This window comes from Crocuta crocuta, unplaced genomic scaffold, assembly GCF_008692635.1.
Source record: "Crocuta crocuta isolate KB4526 unplaced genomic scaffold, BGI_CrCroc_1.0 scaffold273, whole genome shotgun sequence".
Classification (NCBI taxonomy): Eukaryota; Metazoa; Chordata; class Mammalia; order Carnivora; family Hyaenidae; genus Crocuta; species Crocuta crocuta.
The window spans coordinates 1117763-1138737 of NW_027529425.1; the positions used below are offsets into that span (position 1 = coordinate 1117763).

Below are 20975 nucleotides of genomic sequence, written 5' to 3' on the forward strand. Positions count from 1 at the left end.
ACACCTACACAAAACCAAGAGTATGGATGAAGACATTGAAAATAGGACCTGCCATAAAGAAAGAAATCTGCCACACCAGAGGTCTTCCTTCATACATTGAATAAAGGAGGCTTGGCCAACCATGCACAGTGAAAGAAGTGTGGGAATTAATCTTCAGCTCTTGAGCAAGATGAGGTATGATTAAATTGGTGCAGCTTGTGAGCTATATGGTGTGCCACTCTCCTGCTCTCACTTCAGGGCCATTATCATCAGACTAGTACTTGAGATCCTTTTCCTCCTACGTTCAGAAGTAGTAACTGATGTTAGTGCTTTATTTTAACATTTAAAATTTTTATAATAAGATAATTTTGGGGCACCTGGGTGGCTCAGTCAATTCAGTGTCCAACTACAGCTCAGGTCATGATCTCACAGTTAGTGGGTTCAAGCCCCGTGTGGGGCTTTGTGCTGACAGCTAGTTCAGAGCCTGGAGCCTGTTTTGGATTCTGTGTCTCCCTCTCTCTCTGACCCTCCCCTGCTCATACTCTCTCTCTCTCTCAGAAATAAATAAAACATTAAAAAAATTTTTTTTAAATAATAATTTCAAGCTTACAGAAAAGTTGCAATGACAATAATACAAAATATCCATATATCCTTTACCTGGATTAATTTATCATTAACATTTTTACCTTGTTTCTTTTCTTCCTTCCTCCTACTCTCTTCCTTCTCCCCACCCCTCACATACACACAACAGTCCTTTATCCTAAAATATTTCAGTGTTTCCTAAGAACAGGGGTATTCTTTTACATAACCACAATTATCAACGGTTGTACATTTAACATTGATACAATAATTTTACCTAGTCCAGACCCATATTCCAATGGTGAAAAATGACTCAACAATTTTTATTATTTTTTAAAGTGTATGTATTTATTTTGAGAGAGACAGAGACAGTGGGAGTGGGGGAGGGGCAGAGAGAGAGGGAAAGAGAGAAACCCAAGCAGGCTCCGCACTGCCAATGCAGGGCTTGAACTCACAAACTGTGAGATCGTGAATGACCTGAGCAGACACCAAGAGTCAGATGCTTAACTGACTGAGCCACCCAGGTGCCCCATGATAATGTTTTTTAAGTTCGCACAATACTACATTGTATGGATGTGTCATTGTTTTTTCAATCACCTATCTTGGATGCAGATTCTAGTATTTCTTAGGGTAAGAATGCTGTAATGAGTAATGTTGTGCATACGTATTTTTACATTGTTAGAGTGATATCTTTACGGTAAATTCATCCATAATTTTATTAGATATTACTAAATTATCCTCCACATGAGGCTGCACTATTTTTGCATTCTGCTAGCAATGTGTAAGAATTCTTGTTTCCCCACAAACTCATCAATAGCGTATACTGTCAAGCTTTGGAATTTTAGTCAATGTGATTGAAAAGAAATCTCTCAGTGCAGTTTTAACTGGAATTCGAGTGAAGGTGAACATCTTTGTATATTCTTAATAGCTGTTTTCATATCATTTTTTGTGAACTTTAGCTTGTCAATTTTTCAATGGGATTGTTTTATTTGGGGTTTTAACTCAGTTTTTTACAAAGTTCTTCATATATGAGAAATATTAGAACTATGTGTTATGTTGCAAATATTTTCTCCCAGCTTGTGATTTGTCTTTGCTTACGTTTTTACCATTCAGAAGTTCTTAAAATTTTTATGTAGGAATGCGTCTTTTCTTTTAGTACATCTGGATTTTGAGTCATAGTCTGAAAGTTTTTTCCCTGAACCTATGTTTTAGAGGAATTTATCCATGGTGGTCCTCTGGTACTTGGATAGTTTCATTTGTTACAGTTAGATCACTGATACATCTATAGTTCACTCTTGAATATGATGTGAGAAATGGGTCTATTTTTATCTTTCTCCAAATAGCTATCCAATTATCCCAATGTGACTTTAAAAAAAATTAACCTATTCTCAGTGATTTGGGATACCATATTTCTTTTTTTTTAATAGTTTATTGTCAAGTTGGTTTCCATATAACACCCAGTGCTCATCCCAACAAGTACCCTCCTCCATGCCCATCACCTCCCTTCCCCTCTCCTCCACCCCCATCAGACCTCAGTTTGTTCTCAGCATTCAAGAGTCTCTCATGGTTTGCCTCCCTCCCTCTCCTCCACTATTTTTCCCCTTCTTCTCCCCCATGGTCCTCCATTAAGTTCCTTCTAATCCTCCTATACGTGCAAACATATGGTATCTGTCCTTCTCTGCCTGACTTATTTCGCTCAGCATAACACCCTCAAGATCCATCCATGTTCCTACACATGGCCAGATTTCATTCTTTCTCATTGCCATGGAGTATTCCATTGTATAGACAAACCACATCTTCTTGATCTATTTGTCAGTGGATGGGCACTTAGGCTCTTTCCATGTTTTGGCTATTGTTGAGAGTGCTGCAGTGAACATTGGGGTACGTGTGGGACACCATATTTCTTACATAGTAATCTGTACAAAGCCAGGGCTATTTCCTGCTATTCCATTGGTCTATATATGTGCGAGTCCCACAGTGTTTTTACTGCTGGGATTTTTTCATCTTTTACTTTCCATTCCTTCCATTAGCACTTCAGTTCATGCAGCAGGAAAGACTTAAAGACTGGAGAAACCTAATGAGAAGACTGGCTCTTGATGAGGAACTACTTACTGTTAATTCTACTTTTCCTGTTCATACAACAGGCTGAGCCCTTTTGCAGGAGTCAATGAACTACCTAAGTGATGTAAACTGGATTTTCTTCAACTGTTTCAGACACAGAGATAACATAATACTCAAATAGTTCCCAGAGGTGGGAGTCAAAAAAGTATAAATGAACTTGTGCCACCTCTTTTGTTTCCAATCTATCTAGAGGTTAATCTACTAGCTTCTCCAGAGATTACGGTTTTTACTAAGAAGGGAAAAGATATGAGGTGAGCTCTTGGGCTTATGGCCATTTCCTGGTCTCTGGCCATTCAGATGACAGCACTATGGCCAGGGCGTGTGGCAGCGATGGCAGCCCTTCTACTGGAGCCCATCCACCCTTCCAGAAAAGTGGAATTGCTCCACCCAAGTCCCTCTGTTTATCAAGGCACAATATCTGCCTTACCAAACCCTTTCCATCCTCACTCTTAGCAGTTTAGCTTCATAGCAACAAACACAAGGAAGAACATTGCCTGCCTTCCCCGTCATTAACAAATATTTACTGAAAATTTTTATTGAAATGTGTTGATACTGGGGATAGGTTGGACATGATAAATCTCTAGAAACATGTCCTTCAGAAACTTAGATAATAAAAGGAAAAGAAGATAGAAATACAAAATTGTAAGAAGTCTCAGTGAATTTCTTTGGCTTATAGAATTTCTAAGTGAATTCAACATAACTGCAATTGGTAGCACAACAACTAGAAATGTCAGCCATATCAGAAGGGCCACTAGGGGCAATGCAATGTCATGTTTCTTCTCAGGCACCCTGATAAAAAGGCACCCTGATAAAAAGGCAGAAATCCAGGTCTTTCACTGAAATATTTACTGTCTACTGTGTGCCTCGAGGGCCTTATTTTGAAAGAAAAAAGGCTGGCACTAGCTGCATTGAGTTTAAGTGGCCCCACTACATATATCCATTTACTGGGAAAGGTGAATCTAAGTAGGTCCCAAACAAAAGTTCTTTGTGATGCAGAGGTTCTGTGGCAGGTGCTTGCCTGGAATGAATCCAAAGCAATAAGCTAGGTTGCCTGCATAGAAACCATCTAGGTTTTAGAGTTCCAGGCACCTATCCTGAGGTTCTGTTTCAATAGCTCTTGGCTCTGCATGGCAATACTAATATTTAACCCAAGTGATCTCTAGTAAAACTTTGTTCTCTAGAAAGTTAGGCTGGGGCATTAAGCTTAGCAGGAAATAGCTCAGGTCCTTGAAATGCCAGTCCTTTCTTCCACTAACTAAACCATCTACTTAACGAGATAGAAAACAAACCAAGGGTTACTGAGGGGGTGGGGGATGGGCTAGGTGGGTGATGGGTACCTAAGAAGAGCACATGCGATGAGCACTGCGTGCTGTATGTAAGTGATGAATCAATGATTTCTACTCCTGAAATCAATATTGCACTGTATGTTGGCTAACTTAAATTTAAACTAGAAAAATATAAATAAACATCTAATTTGCATCAGCTATTATTCTGAATGCTACAAGCAGTGATTCTCAGCAAGGGTCTATTTTGCCACCCAGGGGACATTTGGCAATGTCTGGAAACCTCATTAGTTGTTACAGTTGGGGAGTGTTACTAGCGTCTAGTAGGTTGATGCACAAAACAACCAGTACAGCCTCCAAAACAAAGAACTATCTGGCACAAAATGTTAATAGTGCAGAGGTTGAGAAACTGGCTAAGTTGTAAAAGAACAAGTAGCAGGGAGCCTGGATGGTTCAGTTGGTTAAGCAACCAACTCTCGATTTTAGTTCAGGTCATGATCTTGAATTTCATGAGATAAGCCCTGTGCTGACAGTGCAGAGTCTGGTTGGGATTCTCTCTCTGCTCGCTCTGCCACTCCCCTGCTCACACGCTCATTTGTATGCACTCTTGCTGTCAAAATAAATAAACTTAAAAAAATTAAAAATAGAATACAAATAGAAAAATAAAAGGGCAAGCAGACTCTAGAGAAACATGTTCCTGTTACTCTACTCATCTCAGTAGTAGATAAAGTCAGCTTGTATTGCATGATGAACTTGAAACCAACTTATTATTTTTTTTTAATATTTTTATTTCTAGGAGAGAGAGAGAGAGAGACAGCGTGAGCAGGGGAGGGTCAGAGAGAGAGGGAGATGCAGACTCTGAAATAGGCTCCAGGCTCTGAGCTAGCTGTCAGCACAGAGCCCGACACGGGGCTCGAACCCACGAACCGCGAGATCATGACCCAAGCGAAAGTCAGACGTTTAACCGACTAAGCCACCCAGGTGCCCCAAAACCAACTTATTTTTTAATAAACAAGGTTCTTCAACTTGCTCCTAGGCTGGAAGAGGAACTGGAAGTACTGCAGTACAGTTAATCAGGGTGATGATAACATTCATGGCATATGTTTTGAAAAGCAAATATTTAATGCAATAGCTCCTCAGGACAGACCTTGCGCAGAAAGTCACCACCCAAGGGATAAAAAGGGATTTCTCTTACAAAGGGCATACCCCTTGGAGTGGCACTTTTCATTATCACAGAAACATAGCACACACAGCCAGCCCTGAAAGTGCACAACATTATAACTAGGTGAAGAAACCGCAGACACCCAATCACACACAATGAGGGCTGTATATAAGGTGACCAAATATCCCTGTTTGTCCTGGAGTCTCACTTTACAATATTGTCCTGGCATAATTAATAGCACTTCTCTTCACTCTCAAAGGGTGCAGGAAATATACAAGAGGAGTTTACAACATCCTGTCATATCAGAAAGCAAAGAAGCAATCAAAGATGATTAGGGTTATGTCAAAAGGAATCAGCAGCCAAGTTGAAAAGACTCCCACAGACCAAAAGTGAAATGATCTGAGCATCAAGAAGAACTACAGTGGACTGGCTATAAATCCAAAATCCATGATTATATTTTGACTGAAAAAAGTAACTGATCACAGTAACAGGAAGCAAAGCAGATCATTACTGAAAAAACAGGCAAAGGGAAGAATCAAGCATTTCCTTTCCTGTATGAATTCTATCTAACAAACCTAATAGCTAATGAGGGAAAATTTCTGACAGAAGCATTCCAGCTAATAAATGACGAATCATTTATAGAATTTATTATATAAATACACCTAGGATCCTAACATCATAACAACCAGACATGCCATCATCGATGTGTTCTTGCAAAATATGAGAAATGAATTTGATTACACCTTTAATTTTTGGTTAATATAGAGGGCAAAGAACTATATTAAATAACATCATGGGTATGCAAACAGCAAAATTCAAAGACATGAAATTCTACAGGATAAATAATGCAGTTGTTTCAATGAATGAATTTCAAGAGAAAAAAGAATAGGAACTATACATTATAAAACTTAGAAGACAAAGCAACCAATTATAATCTATGGATCTTATTTAGATCCTAACTCAAATAAACTTTTTAAAAGTATGTGCTTTTTAAGAAAACATTAATTGCAAATTAAGAAATTATTTTTATTGGTATAACAATAATATTGTGGGTTTTCTTTTTAAGAGGTTTTTTTTTGTTTTTTTGGTTTTTTTTTTTAATTTTGAGAGAGAGCAAGTGCCAGCAGATGAAGAGCAGAGAGAATCCCAAGCAGGCCCCATGCTGTCAGCATAGAGCCCTATGCAAGGCTTGATCTCACAAACTGTGAGGTCATGACCTAAGCCAAAATCAAGAGTTGGATGCTTAACTGACTGAGCCACCCAGGCGCCCCTCAAGGAGTTCTTACCTTTCAGAGGTACACACTGAAATATTTATAGACAACTTTTGGGAGCTATTTTGAAATATTTCAGTAGGGAAGACAGGGAAGAGGGTATAGAAATAAAACAAGATTGGCTATGAGCTCATAATGGGTAAAGCCAACTATACATGTTTGAAATTTTCTATTATAAGAAATTTCTAGGGGCGCCTGGGTGGCTTAGTCAGTTAAGCGTCCGACTTTCACTTAGGTCACAATCTCGCGGTTCGTGGGTTCGAGCCCTGTGTCGGGCTCTGTGCTGACTGCCAGCTCAGAGCCTGGAGCCTGCTTCAGATTCTGTGTGTGTCTCTCTCTCTCCTAGAAATAAATAAAACATTAAAAAAAATTAAAAAAAAAGAAATTTCTAGGGGTGCCTGGGTGGTTCAGTCAGTTAAGCGTCCGACTTTGGCTCAGGTCATCTCATGGTTCGTGGGTTCGAGCCCTGTGTCAGGCTCTGTGCTGATAGCTAGCTCAGAGCCTGGAGCCTGCTTCAGATTCTCTATCTCCCTCTCTCTCTGACCCTCCCCTGCGCATTCTGTCTCTCTCTCATAAATAAATAAAACATTAAAAAAAAGAAATTTCTAAACAGAAAAAATACAGAAAATAAAATATTTAACATTTGAATATGTAACAAAAATTATGTTACTAAAATTCCATGGAAAAAATTTTCTTTTGAGGCTTTTTGAGACATCATCCATAAACTTTGGTCTCAAAGCAGATTTGGACACCCAAGGAAAAAAGCAAGCCCTGGCTCTTACCAGAGCTTCTCTAAAGAGATTCCAACTGGATAAAAATCCAGAGTCCTATTTGGCTAAGCATATTATCAAAGAGAATCTAACAATTAATTAAAGTAAACAGAAAGACCACTGATGAGCAATTCCCAGCCTGTAGTGGACCAACACTCATCACTTAGTTTTGGAATATGGACCTCTGTGAGAAAGCCAAACTCGAGCAGGTCAACCCCCAGGTCCTAAAGACCAGAAGCCAGAGCCTCTAAAAAAGCCTTTTCCTGGGTTTGGCTGCCAGCTGGCTACAAGCTTTGCTAAGTTTGTCTGGGAAGTGGGGAAAAAAAGAGTGGACTATGCATCTGGACCACAACATTGCTAAATAGAAGCAGCTTAGTATCTCAAGATAGTGGATGACATCTCAGATATATTTATGGCCTGGCTACTATAGGCTCATGGAGACAGTGGAGAGGCCGGGAAATCATCTGCTAAATCAAAATTAAACATCATAGCTATATACCATGGTTATCTAAGAAATATGTGATAAAAAAAATGTGTTTCAAAGTAGACTGAATAACGCAACTGTGTTGAAGTCATCATTTATCTTATTTACAATAAAAAATGGGGAGAAAAAAACTCAGTAAAAGAATCTAATATTAAAAGTCACCACAAAACAAATCACATCTTATAATTATAGTACCCTGTCAACAAAAGACAGACTAACTCACCCAGCATCCAGCGTTTGAAAGCACAGCACTACAGTGACACTGCAATGTAATCCATGCTCATTACAAAGATATTTTAAACAATATTCCAGAATTTTAAACAGAAAGGAAACCTTTTAGTGACAGCAAAATAAGAAAGTGTAAACAGTACAAATACTGCATCTTCTCATTATGTATTTTTAAATGCCTACAAACATCTCTATTTTTCTTGAATCGACACTTCTGTTAAACAGATCGCTACCACCTCATGATTTCCAATTGGCAACTGAGAACCTCTCAGATGACAAGGATTTAGATGTATCAACAGAGACTATCTGGTAACAAGAGGTAGGTGGCGAATGCATTTCAAGGCAAGAAACTGACAAGGACCAGATCCCAGGTCCAGAGTTTATGGGAGTATCCATGGGCTCCACCTTAGGAGGTTCTGAAGATCAAATATATTCACTAAAACGTAAGCTCCATGAGGTCAGGGACTCTCCCCGCTATTTTATTTGTTGATACATATATCAAGCAAGCACCTAAGAGAGTTCCTGGTACACTGTTGGGCCTCAATAAATATGTGTGGAATGAATAAAGTGGAAATAGAAAAAAAAAAAGCATCTTATGCTATAAAGTGCCATCAAATACACTGTATTAATAATAGTTCATCTTTCAGATTTATTTAATTAGAACTTTATATAGAACTGAATACTTTTTAAAATACTTTCATGTTTATTCAATAATCAATAGCAAAATATTGATTTCCTACTGGATGGGTAGATAGTTGTTACAGTACAAGGAATAATGGGGAAACTTTACAGATGAGGGTACAATGTTACAGAGACAAAGGGAGTACAAATAAAGTAAAATAAACAAGGCTGCCTGAGAGATCCCAACTGGGGAGGGAAAGATCCAGCACCTGAGCGGCAGGGCAGAATGAGTGAGCACCAGAAGACTATCCTCTCAAACAGCACTTACAACAAATGTAACTTAGAACGCCTGGAGCTATTAACAGTTCTGTGTGTGTTCCCACTGGTAAATCACAAGCTCTGGGAGGCTAACATCTCATGTGCTTTATTCACCACTGTGCTCCCAGCACCAAACACACAGTAGCTATTCAATAAATACTTGTTAAATGGAAAAGAAGGGAGGCAGAGTGAGCTAATGATCTTGCAGGTTGATACAGCCCTCATCACAATGAGGTGTAAGTTGTCAATGTGGGACAAAATTTTCCCCTTACTATGAGAATTGCTCAAGAGGCAGACATGAACATCCCACTGAAGGAGAAAAACTTCAACCTGAACTAAAATTCAGGATATCATTTCCCCAAAAGATGGTAAAAAACAGTTTGCACCACTTGGATCAGAGACGTGAGGAGCTGTGCTCTCTGGAACTCAAAATAAATCAGACCTTGCCTTGCTTCTGTTTGACAACAAATGGAAAGAAAATGGGTCAAAGTGCCTTTCTGCACCCCACCACTCTTCCGCTCTCACTTCAAAGCCCTTCAGTGAGTAAAGACGAATCCTCCAATGAGATCTCCCTCCACTTGGTGATTCCTGGAAGGTCCTGCACCTTCCAGCACCTTTCTTTTGCAAAAAAGGTTCATCCTTATTGCGCCAGGGTCTCCTGGCGATGCTGAGTTTTCTGGTGCCGATTGAGGATGGACCTCTGGTTGAAGCTCCTCCCGCAGGAAGGACAGTGGTAGGGCTTCTCCCCAGTGTGGATCCGCTGGTGTCTGACCAGTCGCTCCCCTTTACTGAACCGCTTCCCGCACACCTGACACCCATATGGCTTCTCACCAGTGTGGGCTCGCCGGTGCACAGCCAGGTTTGCATTCCTGCTGAAGCTCTTGCCGCACTCACAGGTGTAGGGCTTCTCCCCCGTGTGAGTTCTCCGATGCACCTGCAGATGCTGCCTTCGGCTAAAGCTTTTCCAGCAGTCACCACACTTGTAGGGCTTCTCCCCAGTGTGACTCCTCTGGTGGACCTCGAGGTGGTGCCTCTGACTGAATGTTTTCCAGCACTCGCTGCACACATATGGTCTCTTTCCCAGGTGGGTTCTCTGGTGCTTCATGAGGTACTCTCTCAAGGTGAACCCCTTCCCACATTCGACGCACCCATAGGATTTCTCTTCTTCGTGGGTTCGCTGGTGTCTGACAAGATTTGAGCTCCGACTAAAGCCTTTTCCACACTCGGGGCATTGAAAAGGCTTCCAGAAGGAGCTGTGGGTCTTGAGGTCATCAGGCAGGGGAATGACACCATGCTGAGGAGGAGGAGGCCCTGGCATGTTTCCCACAGAGCTACTGGGCTCCTGCTCACAGGTTCTTCCAAGCTCAGGGCTCTGGAGGGTGGCTTCCCCAAACCTCTCTGATGTCACCCGAGCAAGTGCCCCCTTGAGGTCTGCCTGCTGGGTTTTAGCCTCCTTTTCCTTGCTCCCAATGCCTACAGGACAAAGGAGATACAAGCTAATTCTGTAGCAGTTATGAAAGTAAATCTCTATGTTAGGACTTGGCTTGTAAGGATGTCCCATTAACAATTCTTTCTTTTTCCCTTTGACCAATGACCTCAATACAGTTTTCTTTCATGGACTCTAAAACCAGACTTCACTTTACCTTTTTCTACTTTATTACTGACTGAATGTTTGTGTCTTCCCCAAATTCATAGGTTGAAATCCTAAGCTCCAATGTGATGATATCAGATGGGGTGTTTGGGAAGTAATAAGGTACAGTCATTAGGGTGCAGCCTCCATGTTGGGATCAGTGTCCTTATAACAAGAGGAAGGGAAACCAGAGCTCTTAGCACAGAGATCATGTGAGCATGATCCTTCATGATGGGAGAGGCAGAGACACAGCACAGATCCCTCAATCCCTCTATCTCACTCTGTCTGCCATGTCTTGAGATGCCAAGACAGAGTGAGGTGGCAGCCAGCTGCAAGCCAGGAAGAGGGCACTCTCTGGACACTGAATCTACAGGAATCTTGATCTTGAACTTCTCAGCCTCCAGAACTTGGAGAAATAAATGTCTGTTGTTTTAAGCCACCTGGCCTATAATATTCTATTGTAGTAATCTGAGCCAAAACTCTCCATTACCTTTTTTACAGAATAGTCTGCCAAATCTTAATGTGTTCTCAGTTAATTTTCTCAGACTTGTATATCCTTCTAAATCTAACTCAATGATTTCCTTGAAGAAACCTTCCCTGCTTACTCTCTTAACTACATCTCTTTAGCACATTTATACTGAATTAGCACTGTTTATTCCGCACCTATTTATATGTGACCTTGTTGAAAATGCCACTTTACATTCATCAAGGTATTATGCCTTCCCTAGAGATTATAAACCTATTCCAGAGATGGTGGGCTACTTGGAGTTCTCCATAACCTGCATACAGTTGCTCAGCATGCAATCCTTGCCCCTGCCCCCAACCCACTCCTCCCTCCCTCTAACCAGGTTTTATTAATCTGGGTCTCCTGGGAGCCTGTCACAAGCTTACTAAGTGCTGGATGAATGAATGAATCCAGTCTGTCACTGACTTCTACCAGACCAAAATGCCCATGAATGCTGCTGAAATGCTTCAATCCTTCTAGAAGTTCTTTCTCTGATCCCTCTTTCACTCTCTCTAAATTAACAGAAGAATTATTTACAGAAGAACAGGAGGAAGGGGAGGCAAAAAAAAAAAAAAAAAAAGGGCGGGGGGGGCGGTTCTGGGAAGCAAAGGAGCCAAGACAGAAAAAAAGAGATGAGGGGTGCCTGGCTCAGTCAATACAGCATGCGACTCTTGATCTTGGGGTTGTGAGGTCAAGCCCCACGTTGGGTGTAAAGATTACTTAAAAATAAAATCTTAATGAGAAAGAATGAAATCTGGCCATGTGTAGCAACATGGATGGAACTTGAAGGTGTTATGCTGAGCAAGGTAAGTCAGGCAGATAAGGACAGATGGACAGATACCATATGTTTGCACGTATAGGAGGATTAGGAGGAACCTAACAGAGGACCATGGGGGAGAAGAAGGGGGGAAATAGTGGGGGGGAGGGAGGGAGGCAAACCATGAGAGACTCTTGAATGCTGAGAACAAACTGACAACTGATGGGTGTGGGGGGGAGGAGGGGTGATGGGCATGAAGGAGGGCGCTTGTGGGGATGAGCACTGGGTGTTGTTGGAAACCAACTTGACAATAAACTATTTATAAAAAAATAAAATAAAAATAAAATCTTAAAAAAGAAAGAGAGAGAGAGATGGCAAGCAGCACTTAGGCACAGAAGGGGTCCTTTCAGATGATGTCGTTAAAACACAAAAAGAAAAACATCACATGACTTCTAATCTAAACAAATATGAAGGACACAGCTGTCAGCTCTGATAGATTCTTCTGTAAACTTTCCATGAAAGATGCACAAAACATAACTGTAGAATTCAAAGAATTTTCATAATGAACACAACTGTATAAAAAACATCCAGGTAAGAATACCAGCATCCAGAAAGCCCTCTCCTAGCCCCTCCAGTGACTATATTCTGCCACCCCATGGCTAATGCTATTCAGACTTTTATCACCATAAACTACTTTTACCTGGTCTTAAACCTTATGTATTGGATTCAAATATTATTTCTGGATGCTTCCACCCATTATTATGCTTGTAAGATTCACCCATATGGCGGAATGTAACTATAGTTACACTATGTTTTGTTTCATTGGTATTACATTGTCAGAATATATTTTAACCTATTTATGAATGTGGCTGATATTCATTTGGGTAATTTCCAGTTTTCAGGAGTTACCAATAGTAAAACTGAAACTAAAAGCAGTGCACAAGCCTTAGCTGGACTCTGGGAGATGGTAGTATGTGCTAGGTATTAGATATCATGGACTCTGGGAGATGGTAGTATGTGCTAGGTATTAGATATCATGGACTCTGGGAGATGGTAGTATGTGCTAGGTATTAGATATCATGGACTCTGGGAGATGGTAGTATGTGCTAGGTATTAGATATCATGGAATTCTGGTTTCTCAGGCCCAATCCTACACAGCTATCAATGCAGGGGCTACAAGTAAATGGGAATAAATCACAGGAAGTCCTGAAGGTTGAGATGCCAGTAGATAGTATGCGTGAGAAATGGACTTTGGCCCACCCAGACTTAGCATAAATGCTTAGGGAAGTACTTGGGTTGTTTGAAATAGTGAGAAGAGCACAAACATACAACCAGTCTCTAGAACTGTCAGATGGCAAGGGTGGAGGTGGGGGATACAGGTATAAAATCCCTCTGGGACAGAAGGGCAGAATCCTTCCAGCATGCAGCAGTATCACTGGCAGAGGTTGGTCCCTGAGGGGGATTAAGGCGCTAGAATACTGGTACACCACCATCTGAGGTGTGTTGCAAGAGCTCCTGAACTGCACAGTTATGTCTGAGGGTTTCCACATCCTCCACCATTACAGAAGTCTTAAATTTCAGGACGCCTGGACGGCTCAGTCAGTTAAGCGTACGACTTCCACTCAGGTCATGATCTCACGGTTCGTGGGTTCAAGCCCCATGTTGGGCTCTGTGCTGACAGCTCAGAGCCTGGAGCCTGCTTTGGATTCTGTATCTCCCTCTCTCTGTCCCTCTCCCCACTCCCACTCTCTCTCTCTCAATAACAAATAACATTTAAAAAATTGTTTTTAATTTAAAAAAAGAAGTCTTACATCTCTTTGTAACATAGGTTGGCATCCTTTGGCCACTCACATCACTGCCTGGACAACCTTGTCCTGGACCCAGGTCTACTGAGCCCCTCCTTTAAGGCCTCTTACTCCATAATGACCATTATTCCATGTACTTGGGCTCTTCATATGAACTGCTAAGATCGCAAAGGCAAGTGCCTTTAACTCTTTAGGGTGACCAGCAAAGTGTTGGCCACATAGTAAGTGCAAAATAAATATTTTTGGATGAATAAATAAATAAATGTTGGCTGATTCATAAAGGAATTAATATTTGTATAGCTAATAAAAATATCTTAATACTACCATATTCACCAAATGTTTAGATTTATTATCTCACTTAATCCTCAAGATGCCATGAGAGCTCTATGAATGTCCCCATTTTGCAAATGAGGAAACAGAAGCCTGGAAAGGTCACAGTCAGTGATGGAGCCGGGACGGGCTCTCCAATGTGCTAAAGGCAGTACAGTGATACTCCCACTCATCCCTCAACGTATTTTAAGATGAAAAAAGGTCAGATGGGATGGGGTCAGGACAAATGAACAGTCAGTACATAATTCAGAAAGTTATGAAAAGAAAAGCGGAGGGAACAAAAGAAAGGGTCATAACCAGTGACGTTTCTTTTCCTCTCCCCCTCCAACCCGCAGAGATACCTCCATTCTAGGAGTCTCCAGCCCCTGCAGCACCCTCCCCGGCTTCCCTGCCAGGGCCTCTCCTTGTACTTCCCCAAACTCACTCTTCCCCCTTCTCTTGCTGCTCTTCCTCCTTTGAGCACGTTCCATGTGCATCATGGTCTCACCCTTCCAGCTCCAACCCAGGTAAAATCTGGCCACCACCTGAGACAGGCCCAGGCCAGGCTCTGCTTGCTCTGTGACAGGGGCCCACATGGACCATCTATGTGTCTTCTGTACACATGCCTGTACCCCAAAGGCTTCCCTGCCATTAGTCCTGCCACAACACAAAGCTGTAAAGTTGGAGCCAGTGCCTGAGGGCATTCAATAAATCCCTGTTGAGGGAACGAGATCAGAGGATCATCTTTTGCTGTTCTTTTGCTTTCTATCCTAGGTGGGTACTCTTCAGTTACAGACAGAGTAGGTGCTCCAGGAATTGTGACAACCAACCTGTCTCATCACAGCCAGAACAACTACCTTGTGTTTTCTTGCCCCTTGTCGGCTCTTCTCCTGACAGGACAGCACATACCTGACTCCTTAAACTCTGGGTCCATGCTCTTTCCTTGGACCCATTTACTCACCTTCTTTTGTTGGTAGCACCAGATTCTGAAATCTGGGGAAAGGGCAAGAACCCCCACCTGCAGCTTTCAAAACTCCTCAGTTTCTTACCTTTGGGATGGAACCAGTCTTACCTGGAGGTGAGACCCCACAGTCCGGGGGTTCCACGTATTCCCCAAAGCAGTCTATCTGGGCTGGGGTCACGTGCCTCCACTCCTCCTCAGGGAAGGCCAGGGCCATATCTTTAAATGGCCCCAACCCCTGAAACAACAGGAGATTGCTATGGATAAAGAAATAATACCAAAGTAGGGAGAGTCTAAAAGCAGAAGTGAACACAGGGGTAATACTCTAGGAAAGAACAGAGCAAGAAGACAGAAGGAATCAGATCCATAGATGGTCTTTGGAGCAAAAGTCCATACCTCTTGACAATTTAATGACAGGGAAGTAATGGACTTGTCTGAGCTACCATATTTTCGAGTCTCTGTTGCAGCCACCTAGCTTGTACCCTAACAACCACAGCACCCAATTCCCGCTTTTCAATTCCCTCTCCTCAATCCTCAAGCTTAATCAAGACTCAGAGCTATTTATCCCTTCACCTAAAAACGATCTTCCCTAAGAGAGAAGTAAATATTTGGGCAGGCTTTGTCTTAAGAACAATGCTGTATTAAAATAAATTCAGTATTGGGCGCCTGGGTGGCTCAGTTGGTTAAGCATCTGACTTCAGCTCAGGTCATGATCTCACAGTTCGTGGATTCAAGTCCCTCATCAGCCTCTGAACTGACAGTGCACATCCTGCTTCAGATTCTGTGTCTCCCTCTCTCTGTCCCTCCCCGTGTGTGTTGTCTCTAAAATAAATAAATAAACATTAAAAAAATTAAATAAATTCAGCATCATTCACAACACCATGAAGAACCATTATGACAAAAAAGAGTGGTCTAAAAAATTAAAACATGTTATCATCCTTCATCTCCTCCAAAACACATGCTAGGAAAACAGGAATAGGAAAGGACACAGGCATAAACCTTGCCCAAACAGTGCTTTAGCTATACCAGACTTGAGTTTATTATTATTATTATTATTATTATTGCCAAATGACCCCCTTTCTTCTACTTTCCTTCTATTAAAAACTCTTCACTTTAAAACTCACTGTCCCTGGGACACCTGGGTGGCTCAGGTGGTTAAGCATCTAACTCTTGATTTTGGCTCAGGTCATGATCTCATGGTTCATGAGTTCAAGCCCCACATCGAGCCCCATATTGGGCTCCACACTGAACGCAGATTCTCAATCTCTCTCTTTCTCTTCCCTGCTTTCTCTCTCAAAATAAAAACAAGACAAAAAACCTCACTGTCCCCTTCAAAAAGATGCCAGACTGGAAATCTCCCACTTCCCTGGTAACACTCAACACCCAGCAGACATGACAAGAGTGCCCCAACTGTGCTCATTACCCCAATTTGTAGCAGGCAGAGAAGTCAAACAAGGCCAAATCCTGGTGTAGCCGGGGTAGAGGCCAAAGGGACCACTCTGTTCAGTGTTCCATGGAGTCCCCAACCCTGAGTCAGCTACACTCCTGCTGACATGGGAGGAGGAGAGGGTCCCAAGGAAGAGAAGCAGCAAAAGTATCCATAAAGACTATCTACAGAGGGTTATTGATTTCTTGATCAACCACCACTGCCTAAATTAAGCTTATCAATAATGTCTTCCTCCTACACATGTACCCCAATGTTCATAGCAGCACTCTCAACAATAGCCAAAACATGGAAAGAGCCAAAGTGTCCATCAACAATAAACTATGAAAGAAAAGAATAATAATAATAATGTCTTCCTCCTCAGTAAAGAGTAATACTGAGTCAATTAAAAAAAAAAGTCACAGAGCAATAAAAACAAGTGAATTGAACCTTACGCCTGGGCCCTAAGGCATAAGGGTCAACTCAAGTTAGTAAATGAGGATGATAAATTAGAGAAAACAAAGCTGTCATATCCATCAGAACAAGAAAGTACAATAATTCAACTTGCAGATGGCACTTTGTTGTGCAGAGAAACCTTGGGGAAGGTGAACCTCATTCAAAGCAATGTCATGATCCCCAGAAGGGCAGAGGTACAGCTCACCTGGGATCCAGCTGCAAGGAACCCAGCTGCCATCTCTTGGTCTCTGGTGTTCACTGGAGGGAGGCCAGGACCAGCCTGAAGAACTGGCAGAGCTAAGCAGAGGTGGGGGGGGGCGGGGGGGAAGCAAAGATTAGTGCTGTCTTGCAGTCAGCTTTTTCAAAGGTGTCCACTGCCTGACACACAGAACCCAGGTACCTTAAGGAGGCTCCACACAGACCTACCCTGTTCTCAACTAGGCAGATGGTCCTGACCCAGTACGCCCCGCCCCTTGAAGGCTATTCATACTATCTGGTCACACTGCGAATAACCCTCTTTGAGATTCAGTAACACAATGAAATCACGCATTACTTTTAGGGATATAGTTTGTCTGCCCACTTAAAAAATACCCCTAAATGTCACCTACATATTCCCAGGAGGTTTCTAGAAGGGATGTAAGGGAAAGAAAAGAAGAAATAGTAAGAGAGCACAATCCAAGATATCCCCTGCAGAAATCAGAGAGTCAAGGTATAGAAAACAATTTCACTTCATCTGTTTCCTACTGAAATCAAGGAAGTAACCAGGAAAACTCAAAATTACAGCTCACAGGTAACTTAATTTATCAATTGTTGGGCTTGTAAAGGAGCACGGCTTTCTGCATCCTTACTTCTTCACTGTTCGCATCTTACCCTGATCTTGGAAGGCTTGTGTCCCAGCTCCAGGGTCTTGACTGAGTTGCTCTTCAGTGCCTTGGTCTAGGCCTTGAACTCCTTCACTATGGGGCATCCCCCACTCGGGCTTGACCTCCACTGGCCCCAGGTGGACACCTGGCTCCCACGGGCCTCTGCAAAGTGCTGTCTCCTCCCGTTCTCCCTGCACATGGCATGGAACCTAAGAATAGTCCCCAACATCTATTAGAATGAGGCCTGGGTGAGGGAGTTGAATTAAAACCTAAAAAGAGAATCAAGAAAAGAACCATTCCAACTGCAAAAGAGAGGACACAGCCAGGACGTCAGTGAGAAGGTGAAAATGAGGCTAACCTCTCTTTATCAGGCTCTGAGCAACTGTTACGTGTCCATGCCCTTTTGCAAGGGTCCCTCCGGCCTGCCTCAATACTGACCAAATTCCACCAGGAATAATATCACAGAGAGGCTAAATATTGTTTGGTTGACAACTTTAGTTCAAAATGCTCCCTACTAGGAAAAAAAATCTCTCCCAATTACAAATGCTGAAAGTAAAAAATACAAAGCCTTGATTCTCCAGTAAATTAGCCAGTGAGAAAAACTGGCTCTAAAAATAGCGAAGAAAATCAGGACAACCCACACTGTGACACACTCACAAAAACAAGACCTTCTTGGTCTACTTTTAAGCTCCTGAATTGGGAATAAAAAACAATTCCTAGGATTACAGAGGAAGTCAGGGGTAACTGCAGTAGGAAAAGGAAGAATAAATTAAAGAAAGATGGTTACTTGCAAGCAAACAGTAATGTTCAGTCCTACTTTCTTTCCCAGCCAACAATAAGGTGACTGCACCAGAGAGTAACAGACACTTGGCCAGAGTCCCAAGGAAGCATCTGAGATGAGGTTACTTGGTATCACCAGACCACCACCACAGAATCGCTAATGTGAGCCACTTGAGCCAATATCCCAGATATGGAAACAGCACTGTCCAGACAATGATTCTTAGTAATAATATTCATCCAATTGGAATTTCCCACTTTCCACATGCACCTCTGACCAAAGAGAATGAGTCTATGAGAGATCTTCAAATTGGTCACGACTGCCTTCTCTGGGCCCAGGGCTCATAAGGGAAATATGTCCAGGCCTTTGTCCTGATGACCAGAAAGGAAGCTAACAAGCCTTCTACAGGCCTTGCATCTTCCCTGGGAATGGCTTCTCTTGCTGAAAACTCCACTGCCCTCCAAAAAGTACCTCAGGGAGTCTGGGACCAGAGGAAGGAGACTGTACACCCCATTATTCCCACTGCTTCTTCAAACCTTTCAATTCGTTAAATGTCCCCTTACCACACCAACAAAACAAGACCCAGATACCCCCTTCTCACCCACCGCCTTGGCCTCCAATGTTCTCTCTGTGAAGTCTTCCACCATGGCCACAAGAGCCTTGCCACTCTCCAGGCCATGCTCCCGAATCCAGGCATAGAACTCCCGTGGCAGGATGGTCAGGAACTGCTCCAGCACCAGCAGCTCCAGGATCTGCTCCTTGGTGTGCAGCTCAGGCCTCAGCCACTGGCGACAGAGTTCCTGCAGTTCCCTGAGGGCTTCCTGGGGACCAGCTGCCTCCTGGTAGCGGAACTGCCGAAATCTCAGACGAAAAGTCTCAGGACTAGGGTCCTCCTTTGCCCTGCCCCATGGCAACTCTTTCTCCAACTTTACTACAGGTACACCCATCTGCTGCTGAGGGTCTTCTGCCATCCCTGGACGCTCCTTTAGCATCTTCACACTCCTCCCAGAGGACTGAGGGTCTATTGGGAAGACAAGACAAACAATAATGGCAGCATAAATGAGACAAAGGAAAGGTCAATCCATCCCAGTTCTGTCTACATTAATCAGTCCATCCCAGTTCTGTGTCCACATCAATGGACATTCTCCTGGAGAGCATAATTACTTTCTGTGAAGCATGCTCAAAAGACTGAACGTATATCGGAAAATCATGCCAATTCAATTCAGTATTTGCTACCACCTATTATGTGCAGAAAAAATTCTTTATTCCCACAAACAGTGGATGATCTCGTTAGGGAGATAACACTAAAATCAGAGAATATAAAATAGGTTATAACTGGGTCAGTTGCCAGAACCTACTCTTCCAACACTGTAAGAATTAACACTTTCAACAAATATATATGCCAGGCTTGCAGAAACTAGAAATGTAATATAGAACAAGACAAACAAGGCACTTGCCCTTTGAAACTCATATACTAGTGCGACAGAAAAAAAACACATACAAATAAATTAAAATTATAAATAGAGGGGTGCCTGAGTGGCTCAGTCGGTTAAGTGTCTGACTTGAGCTCAGGTCATGATCTCACGGTTTGTGGGTTTGAGCCCCATGTCAGGCTCTGTGCTGACAGCTCAGAGCCTGGAGCCTGCTTCTAATTCTGTGTCTCCCTATCTCTCTGACCCTCCCCTGCTCACCCCTGCTGTCTCCATCTCTCTCTCAAAAATAAATAAAATGTTAAAAAATTAAAAAATAAAATAAAATTATAAATAGAGACACTCTCTAGAAAGGAAATGTGTAGGGTGGTCTGCTAATAAGGGATGAATAACTTAAAGAAGGCTTTTCTGAAGAGATGACGCTTAGGCTAAGACCCGAAAGATGATAATGAGCCACTCATTCAAAGATTTTTCCAGGCACCAGACTTGAGGCCAGAAATTACTCCATGTGTCTGAGAATAAGGCAATGACAGTGCAGCTTCAGCAAAGTTAACTGAGGGTCAGAGCTGCACGAGAAGAGGTGACAGGCAGGCAGAACGAGATTATCCAGGAACAGGGCCATACAAAGAATTACATCTTAATCTTATTTTAGTGGGGAGCTACATGTTTTACAAAGGTCATTTTGCCTGTCATATGTCAACAGAGAATAGGTTAGAGAGAAACAGAAAGGAAGCAGCTCTTGACAGTGGCCCAAGCAGGAGATGATCAGGATGGTGGCAAAGATGCAGAAAGAGTCAAGACATATTTTGGAGGTAAAACCAAAAGACTTACTGGTGGCTTAGATGTGACAGTGTGCTTTGCCTAAAGAAAACAACAGAGTGATCCAAGATCATTATAACTGATGAAAATACTTTAAAAGTGTGTAGGCTTTGGGGCGCCTGGGTGGCTTAGTCGGTTAAGCGTCCGACATTCGCTTAGGTCATGATCTCGCGGTTCGTGGGTTCGAGCCCCGCGTCGGGCTCTGTGCTGACTGCCAGCTCAGAGCCTGGAGCCTGTTTCAGTCTGTGACTCTCTCTCTCTCTGACCCTCCCCTGCTCACGCCGTCTCTCTCTCTCTCCTAGAAATAAATAAAAATAAAAAAAAAGTGTGTAGGCTTTATCATTTAGAAAACTTGTGAACACAGGGCACCTGGGTGGCTCAGCTGGTTGAGCATCAGGCTTCCACTCAGGTCATGATCTCATG

The 20975-nt window shown here is 42.5% G+C and overlaps 1 protein-coding gene across 4 annotated transcripts in view; it reads right to left on the reverse strand.

The window, feature by feature from the left end:
- Positions 1 to 20975, reverse strand: part of ZSCAN25 (zinc finger and SCAN domain containing 25) — a 44617-nt gene that overhangs the window by 21657 nt on the left and 1985 nt on the right. For 2 of the 4 annotated variants that reach the window (XM_077758664.1, XM_077758665.1), the window contains exons 2-5: positions 18909 to 19324; positions 17533 to 17734; positions 16868 to 16959; positions 14895 to 15021 (exon numbers count right to left, since the gene is read on the reverse strand). In XM_077758664.1, the coding sequence (XP_077614790.1) occupies positions 14895 to 15021; positions 16868 to 16959; positions 17533 to 17734; positions 18909 to 19295 (808 nt within the window). In that variant the 5' untranslated portion in view covers positions 19296 to 19324. Of the gene's footprint in view, positions 1 to 8454; positions 10290 to 14894; positions 15022 to 16867; positions 16960 to 17532; positions 17735 to 18904; positions 19325 to 20975 lie in introns of those variants that run through there. The other 2 variants (XM_077758663.1, XM_077758666.1) reach the window with 2 other exon arrangements.